This window comes from Coenobita brevimanus, chromosome 75 (assembly GCF_032717465.1).
Source record: "Coenobita brevimanus isolate Jiangsu-jjx chromosome 75, ASM3271746v2, whole genome shotgun sequence".
NCBI lineage: Eukaryota > Metazoa > Arthropoda > Malacostraca > Decapoda > Coenobitidae > Coenobita > Coenobita brevimanus.
This window is the reverse complement of record NC_137028.1, coordinates 3,500,001-3,509,612: the sequence shown is the minus strand read 5'-3', so window position 1 is coordinate 3,509,612 and position 9,612 is coordinate 3,500,001. Positions and strand designations below refer to the sequence as shown.

The following is a 9,612-nucleotide window of genomic DNA, read 5'->3' as shown; positions in this document are numbered from 1 at the left end:
ACAGGAGTGGTACGTCAGGCCAAGAATAATCATGATCCTTCTGTCCACATCATAGCTGTGGACCTCCAGGAGGCTCTGCCAATCCCCAGGATCTACGCAGGTGCACAATTTTTTCGCCGGAAGCTGTAGACGTACAACTTTGGAGTCTACCATGTTCAATCTGGGAACTCTCATGTACATGTGGGATAAAACTGAAGCCAAGAGGGGTTCATCATAGATTGCTAGCTGTATTGTACATTATGTGGACAACTCTCCCACAGGGTGTCAAAAACTTTATTATTTACCTAGATAACCTTGCTGGTCAAAATAACAACTTAAATTTTGTCTTAACTATGCTACGCTTCATCCACAAGGGGAGCTTTGATGAGAGTAAGCATGTTTTCTTCCCAGTGATCGTGATTTTGGTCACATAGAGAAGCATGTTAGATATCTGGAAATCTTCACCAAGAAGGATTATTGCAAGACTGCAGAGGAGTGCAGAATCACTCACCCATTCACGGTTGTCCGGTTGTCCGTATGAAGCGGGAAGACTTTATTGATGTTGCAGTACTTCAGGCCCACACTACAAAACGTCATGAGTCTGGTGCCCGTTTATGTGATGCCAAGGTTATCATGCTCAGCAAGGAACACAAGGAGAATTAGGGAATTCAACTCAGTTACCACCAAGATGACCCGCACTTGATAAAGCCACAATAGGGCAGAGCCAAGGGTTTAGCGCTATAACCTAGCTGTTGTCACTCTGCCCTAAAGGGTTTATAAAGCCAGTTACTCTGACTGCTGAGAAGATAAGAGTTAATGAAGTACAACCCTCAATATCATCGGAAGTACTTTGAGGATATTTTCCAAGGCCAAGAGGACTCTGTGCATGGTGGTGAGGAGATCGATCCAGATGATCTCCTCGACTGTTCACACCCCACCAACCACCCACTCAAGCATCATCAGGATTCCAGTGTTGGTGAGTATTATAAAATTAATAATATGATTATATTACTTTCTTCACAGCTTGTATCCGGCTATGATGGGGCAGAGAGGAACGTCATCCATAATTTTAATTTTCTTTATTTTTTGTTACAGTTGCTCATTATAACTAAGATCTAATGTGGTATTATCTTAACAATACACATAACAGTCTTTCATTTAGACTACTGTAGTTTTGGCGACTTTTATAATGTTTAGTGGTGAAGCATCATCCTACCCCGTTAAAATTTATATAAAGTATATATATAGGCTATATCAAATGTCAGGACCAACTGCCTTTGCCCCGGGCTCCTACGCTCCTCATGGGGCAACGTAGGATTGGATGATACCGGTATATATATATATATATATATATATATATATATATATATATATGATGGCAGCATGAACTTGAAAACCCAAGTAGGCATTAACTAGAGCTATTTTTTAAGACCAAAACCAGCAAAATCAATGCGGGTATTGCGGAGTTATTATCTTCCAAACTTTCAAACACTATTATCTCAAAAAGTCATTTTGGCTATTAAGCCCTTCCTCCATGAAGCGCCTCAAGTATTAAAGGGAGTTGTTTAGGATTGCAGACTGGTATGAAATAAAGACTACAGCAGCGTCAGAACCCTTGCAAGTAAAAGACCCTACTGCTTTTAATTTCGATATACTGGTTAAACTCAACATTCAAAAGCTAACCTTCTCTAAGTGATGACTGAGATATGTATGGTAATGGTAGATATATTAGTCATGCTCATCTCAATAAAATAGTAGGGGAAAAGATTTCGGACAATAATGGTAGTTGAAATGTCTCATAATGGTAGCTAGTTAAAAATGTGTCTCATAGTGGTAGCTGAAAAGAAAATGGGTCTGTTTCCGCATTTCCTTCTTCTCCATTTCACTCCATAAACCAGCGAGGCAAAAATTCAGTGTCGATACCAGTGCATCGTTCCTAGGTACGGTGGAGTCGTGCTGAAGTGTTATTGGACAGCGCTGGGTGAGGTGGTGTAGTGTAAGATCGTGTGAGGTGAGGTGGTATGAGGTGAGGGAGTTGTTTTTGGTTTATTGTCATCTGACGTAGCTGGGCCACAAGTAATTTGAATTCTAAGTTGTTTTCGTATTATTTTTTTTATAGCTTTATAGTTATAAAGTAGTAATGAGCCTCCTTGGTTACTCGTCAAATCAACCCATAGCTTTGACCATCAACTACGCTGAAAAGGGTTACGGATCTTCTTTTCAGGTGAGAACAAATGCACTACCGGGTATGGTATGGGACGTGAGTGAGGTGGTACTGTATGAGATGAGGGAAGTGGTTTGAAGTGAGGAAGGCGGTGGGGACTGTGATAGTGATGTGGGATTGTGAGGTGGTGACAGGTTGGAAGGTGAGGGTTGTCATCTTCCTATGCTGACCTTATTTCTGTACATAAGTAATATCAGAAGCAGTTCAGCATGCTCTGCTAAACATTTGTCTTTATTTACACAAACCTGCGTGCACAGTTTACATTGCATAGGCTGTTGACAGTTAAAAAAAAAAAAAAAAGATTTATAACAACGGTTCAGGTCCCCGTGGATGGGGGTCTTATGAGATATTGTGGGCCGTTGTTTGACTTTCTACTAATGCCAGCAGCATCCATGGCAGTTCCTTCAGTTTTCTCCCTGTAAAGCACTAAGTCTTCCCCTATAATGCTGACCATTTACTCAGTGATACCCAACTGTCTGACGCTAATGGCAATAATAGCGTTTCTTTTATCTACTGCTTACTCAGTACTGGTTATCTTGTCAGAGGTGGTTGTTACATGTACGTGTGCAATGGCCTTACTTGTGATTTTGCTTCCGAATTGAGTCTTCTGATTCCCGTACGCCTACCCTCAGATTAGCCCCGCATAATCTTGAATTCACCATGATTGATGAAGCATTGTCCATAACAGGGAGAGAAAGGAAAAATTAAAGCGCTAAAGTGGTAAAATACGGCAAAAATCTTACCAAAAATTGCTCTAACCCGGTGAGAAGCTCCTTGCGAGTGTAACCGTCACGCATGAGGCCCAGGAAGAAGCTGCGGTGTCGGTATAAAAAGTCCTCGTATTGTGTGGCTGCTTTCACGATGAGACTAGGCTGGGGAGGGGGCAGGATAGGTTAGTTATTTAACTGTTTGAGAGAGGTGATGGGGAATTTTATGATAATCACGTCACTGTAATGATTTTTTTTTAAATTTCAGTCGTCTTACCACTAGATCATTTTATGCAGCTTAGGAATGTACTCATGTAATGAGGGGTAAATGGAAGGGTTAAACTAAAGACAGTGTGGACAGCTACATATGTTGAGTATTTGTTACTCTACCCCGGTCTGTCGGTCCGGTCATGTGGAAAACTTTGAGCCTGGTGAGGCATTATCTGCCACAGAAAGGCGACTTCTTGCATATGCTGAGTAATCTTTTTATAAAGTACTGAATGTGATGAGCGAAAATGGTCTTGTTTTGTCGTGGGTCAGGCTAATTCACCTTCGAACATTTTCTGTTACTCCCTTCCCCGCCACGATGTTTCAGTATACAGTATAGTACTCTATTCTTGCCTCTCCCAGATTATTCTGCTCAGCTTCAGGGAGATTTCAAGCAGTGGGAAAGTTAGAAAGGATCTCCATGAATCCCTTAAATAAGATTACTACATATTTTGTTTTACTTTTTGTCGGGCGAATTTATGGGTAATGATGAGATCAGCAACAGTCTTAGTATAAAGACGTCTTTCATGTTTTAGTCTTATATTCCGCTGGTGAAAAGGTTAAAGCATTCTCTTAACTCCCAGGACACAGGAGGAGGTAGAAGGTAAATGGGAACTTACAGTTATCCCGGCAGAGGGGGAGATCAAGGAGCACTACACGAGTCAAGGTGATGATCTTATAATGAATGACCACGTCTGATAGTGGTGTTACAGTGATATTACCTGCCGAAAATGTAGTCCTTGTATAATGTTATTTGGCTATAATGTTACCTACCGATAATATTACCAGACGATGATGTTAGCTGATGATAATGTTACTTGACGATAATGTTACCTGTTCGACAGTATTGTTACCTTCCGAAAATGTTGTCTGTGTCACTTGGATATAATGTTACCCACCGACAGTGTTACCTGACGATGAAGTTAGCTGATGATAATGTTACCTGAAGATGATTACACTCCATGTTACCTGACTGATGTTACCTGACGATGAGGTATCATTTGACCGTGTTACTTACCGTTAATGTTACCTGATTTTAATGTTACCTGGAGATAATATTACCTGACGATCATGTTACTTGCGATGTTGTTTCCTGCCGATTTACCCCATGGGGAGGAGGTGGAGGGGGGTAAGAATAGTTCCCCAGTATCCTTACTTGTTCTAAGAGGCGACTAAAAGGGGCCTTTTTGTCTCAGTCTTTCTCTCCCTACTGTCTTCTTTTACTCTTTTATCCTATCTCCTTGATATTGCCATATTTCTTCTGGCCTTTATTTTCCCTCTTCTGCAATGCCACATAGCCATACTATGACTTGGTGCTAATTCTTCATTATTCTCTCCTTACTACCAGTAATGTTACTGTGATATTGGCAATGTTACATGACGATTCTAATTCTGGCTGTTTTTACTTCCTTATAATGTTAGGTTACAATACCTCACCTGGTCCAGCATAGGTCTCTCATTCTTGGGAGGTGGCGGTGTTGTGGTGGTGGATGGCCGGTGTCGCGTCCTAAGCTCCTCGGGTGTCAATTTGTGACAGATGACGGGGGCGCCCAATAGCGGCATCTTCACCACCCTCTGTTCATACCCCTGGCAGCAAGGAGCATCACACAGACGCACCCCACGCAGCACCTTCCACCCTGCCATGCAGCACGTGAACTGAAGCACAAATATTACTACGTTACTTGAACAACCTCAGACAGTAGCCGAAGTGAACTGAAGGACTTTCAGGCAACGCCTTCCTCTCAACCATGCAGCACGGGGATTGAAGGAAACTTAAATCCTTCAGTCAGTACGTGGACTCAAGTACCGGCATTTTCACGTTACTTAAATCCCTTGCAAGCATGTGACAATGAGGCTGCAGCATTAGCATGCTACTTAAAACACCTTGAATCTTGTGATTTTTGTAAATTATTTTCGTTACCTACACCACGTGAACTGAAGCACGAACAGTAGGCCTATTACGTTACTTAGTCGCTTCATTCAACACCTTCCACCCAGTCATGCTGCACGTGAACTGAACTACGAGTACTGCACTATTTTCCCTTTCGCTGCTGTTCTTGTTCTTGGGTATTTTGTGTAAGTGGCCTCGGTAACTAAGTGGTTAGTGTTGCATGCTATGAAGCTCCAGGCCCGTGAACACCGACGTTCAAATTCTGATGCGGGCAGTTGACGCCTCTCGATTTAGGTATCCATCCACCCTTTGGAGGTTGCTTGGTAAATGAGTACCCAGGTTGACGTCTAGGATAGGTAGGTAACTGATAACCTGGATGATGAAGTGCCCTTGTATCTAAGAACAGGTGAATAACCCGCCACAGGCTCAAGGGTTTAAATTAAGGAGATTATCAATGTGCCTCATGGAGTCTGTCTTCACCTTTAATTTTTCCCCAGCTAAGAGAAATTCTGGCAGAGTAATCCTTTCTTTGCTGTTAGTGTACCCACTGTATATGAATTTTATTTTATGCAACATCAGCCAATTTTATTCATTTGAGAATTCCTCGCATTCAAAGGGTTCAGTTGCACAAGAAGAGAATTTGACATCTCTACATTGAGATCAGAACAGAGCACTATTGTTATCCTCAAGACACCTGACATCATATGGAAGATGGGTTCTGTGGGTGGATTGACGTGTGTGTGTGTGTGTGTGTGTGTGTGTGTGTGTGTGTGTGTGTGTGTGTGTGTGTGTGTGTCTGTGTGTGTGTGTGTCTGTGTGTGTGTGTGTGTGTGTGTGTGTCTGTGTGTGTGTGTGTGTGTGTGTCCAGTTATTACTTACCAGGGGAGAGACAGGAACAAAGACACTGTTATTTGGGCTATGTGTGGGACGGATGTGTATTGTGTTCACTTGAAGCCGCCCATCCCTCATCTTTGACAGCGACATACATTATCTTTCGTAAGTTATCAATCTCCCCGACAGTATTACATGATGTACAGGTAACATATATAGTACACACATATAGTACATTCACCGTTTGTAATATTGGCGTTAATAGTTTAGACTGGTAATGATTAATTCATCCCTCCACTATCCAATCCTTTTTGGCCCCATCAAGAGCGTAGGAAGTTATGTTTTTGATATCACGTAACTTTTTTAAAACGTGCACACGCACGCACGCACGCACACACACACACACACACACACACACACACACACACACACACACACACACACACACACACACACACACACACACACACACACACACACACACACACACACAGGAACCATTAACAAATCTTCGCTCTCAGCATAGCATTGTGTAAATACAGATAGGCTATATAGGAGACATGTGAAACATTACCAACCTCAGCATATCCTTAGTTGTGAACATTGTAAATATTTGTGGTATTTATTTGTAGGAATGATGCAAGTGCTCCTGTTGATCTGCTCATAATATACGGTATTATACTGTTTTTAAATTATAATATATAACTCCTTGACTATGGTGACAACTTTATATTTTATTCTTACTACCTTCCGAGGATTTTTATTACTTTGGGAGAGACCTTTCGTAGCCTACTGAAGGAAGAAAGAAAAGATGCTTGAGAACCTGCTTGGCTGTCTGTGGCACTGAAATTAAGATAGCTGGACCTACCCGATCATCTGCGGCGGCCAGCAGAGAAATGTAGAGCAAAACCAACAGCATCAAACTCTTGCTAGCGACACACATCTTTATCCTCCACCACTCTATGGGTGTTAGCACCAGTCTGTTAGGAGAGAGGAGGAGAATTTCAGTTTTACGTGTCGAGATCCATCGGAGTTAGCAGCGGTATGTGTTTCCATCGTTCTTGTTCTTGTGTGCTTGGAGAAAATCTTAGATTAATTCATCAAGTAGGGTTTAAAGCAGTATGCTTCCTTTGCTGTTATTGTTCTTGTACCGGTACTTTGAGAAAACTTCAGAGTGATTCATCACCAGATAATAATAGCAATGTGTGCTTTTTTGTTGTTCTTTTTGTGCTTGAAGGAAACTTAGAATTAATTTATCTTCACGCTCATACTTCCCAACCTACAGCGTGTTATCCCTGCCTTTCCTCATTTCAACCTGTCCCACGCACGCTTTTTCGTCTACTCCCATCCCAACTTTTTTCTTCCCCCTCCCCGTTCAACACCGCCCCAAATACTAAGTCTGTTTTAACAGGGTGTAATCGTCCCACCCTGCCTCATCATCATCATCATCATCATCGCAGCTCATCCTGCACCCCCCCCCCTTTTTTTTTTTTTCCAGCCCAACCATGATTTACCGAACTGCCTTCCGACCTATTATACAAAGACCATATTCCCAAGCATTGCCTCCCTCGTCCTGTCCTTCCTCCCCCCCTTGCACCATCATTCCAACCCATCCAATAAGTAGGTAAATAGATAATTAGATGGATAGATGTGTTAAGGATGAACGCTTCTGTAGATAGGTGAATGTGTATGTGTAGCCTATATAAGAGTTCGTGTAGATAGATGAATGGCTGCGTAGATGGCTGGATGTTTGTGTTTATATAGTAATTCAGCTTTTACGGTAGATGAATTTTTGAGTAGGTGGATGAATGCTTCTGTGGTAGATGAATTTTTGAGTAGATGGATGAATGTTTGTGATACAAAAATTTTTGAATAGATGGATGAATGATTGTGTAGATAGATAAATGAGTATTCGGGTAAATGATTATCTATGTGAATGAATGTATGGATAGAGATGAATGTTTGTGTGGATAGGTGAGGGTGGTGAAAGAAAATGGGGGGACAAAGGTGGAAAGATACAGGCTGAGAAAAGGAAAAGATTTTTGTGAAGTTGATTGGTCTCAGGGGTATTGGGTTGGCTGACCTCCCTCCTACACACACACACACACACACACACACACACACACATTTCAAAACCCTAAATATCCAGCTTGCGGCACTGGTGATATGAACTGATCAAAAGATTCCAGCTGCCTATTAGCGATTAAAAACTACATATAGCATTTGTCCATCACTCCAGCATGTGCCTCAAATAACTTCGTAGAAAAATATAAAGAGTAACTTGACCCGGCATCCAGGACACGGAGACCCTCAGTCAACCCCCCACCGTCACCACCACACTGGCAGTTAAAGGCAAAAGCAAGTTGTAGTTTCAGCACCTCCCCTCCCTTCACCCCACATCCCTCCCCTCCACCCCCATTACAAGGTTCCCGCACCCTCCTCCCCGACTTTCCTCCTTTCCGCCTCCATTACTAAGTTTTGTTTCCCATTCCTTTGTCCCCTCTTGCCTCCTACTCCATTATAAGTTCCCCCCAATACCCCCAACCAGTCCTCATAATTTGGACCTCCCTGTGTCCCCACCTTTCTCTTTCCATCTCCACTTCCTTCCAATCGTGTTTGCGCTTATACCCCACCATAACCTCTCAGGTCTTATCTCTGTCTTCAATAATACGGACTTTCTCTTTCCTCCACCTGCACTTTCCCCTTCGCTACCCTCCCATCTCCTTCTGCAACCTACTCTTACCCTCTCCACTTTATCTCCCTCTCGCCTCTCTCCCTAGCCCTCTCCCTCCATTGTAAGGTTCCCCACTCCCCTGTCCCCTCCACAAAAATCCCCCTCCCCCCCCACTCATCACTGTTTCTTCTTTTTTCTCTTCCTGTTCCTTCTTCCCTTCCCAGAATTACCTCTCCCACTCTCCTCCAAACCCTCTTCTCTCTCTCAACATCTTTCTCCTCCTTTTGTTTGCCAAGACTCCTCCCTTCCCCCCTCCCTCACCGTGGCCGAGATTCACATACAGACTTTAGATCAATTCTCTGTCGTAACTACTGCATTCATAAGAAGAACAAGGAAGGGAGAATGTTGAGTTTCCTCCTGTCTCTTGCTCTTCCTACAAAGGCAAATCCTGGTTACGACAGGGACTTACAAATCTGTTCGCGAAACTGGCCCCGGACTCCATGGGTGATAATATAACGTAAAAGAATGACTATGCGGTAGCTGACTTTACTTGACCGCTGGAGTATTTCGTTCTTAATTAGTTCACACAGGTAAATAATAGGTCATTTGAGCTGTCGTTTTTCTGATCGATAGGCCATATGGCAGCTGACGGAAATGCTAGTTGACACTTTGTTTACTGCGGACAATCTCTGTTGATGGTACTATCTAACACGACATAGCTACGCGTTGGACAAATGCACTTTTTTTACTCTATCTGTGTCATTCATCTTAGAGGAAATTTTGCGCAGTGAAAATTCCATTTATAGTCCTTTCTACATCGTACCACCTGCACACAGTCATCCGTCTCTGCACACAAGCTCTGTACTTGACCTGACTTTTCCCTAATACTTTGCTCATCACATACTCTTACCATGTCCCGTGCCAGTACTTTGATAAGAAACAAGAAGACGAAATTACAACCAATTACCTATCCACCATCAGCCTTATTATTTTCATTATTAACTCGTAGAGGGCGGTAGCCACCTAGATATTATAATCT

General features: G+C 42.6%; 1 protein-coding gene across 1 annotated transcript; it reads right to left on the bottom strand.

The window, feature by feature from the left end:
* Positions 1-765: 765 nt before the first annotated feature.
* Positions 766-6,037, bottom strand: LOC145408023 (uncharacterized). Its single transcript, XM_080278824.1, has 4 exons — positions 5,948-6,037; positions 4,615-4,833; positions 2,947-3,075; positions 766-777 (listed from the first exon to the last, which is right to left on the bottom strand). Exons 1-4 carry the CDS (start codon positions 6,035-6,037, stop codon positions 766-768), a joined length of 450 nt encoding a protein of 149 aa, XP_080134950.1.
* Positions 6,038-9,612: the final 3,575 nt, after the last annotated feature.

Coding starts and splice junctions, on each gene's coding strand:
- LOC145408023 (XM_080278824.1), bottom strand. CDS start 6,037: ATGAGGGATGGGCGGCTTCAAGTGAACACAATACACATCCGTCCCACA. Junction 4,834..5,947: donor TTGTTCCTGTCTCTCCCCTG/GTAAGTAATAAC, acceptor TTTGTGCTTCAG/TTCACGTGCTGCATGGCAGG. Junction 3,076..4,614: donor AGAGACCTATGCTGGACCAG/GTGAGGTATTGT, acceptor CCCCCTCCCCAG/CCTAGTCTCATCGTGAAAGC.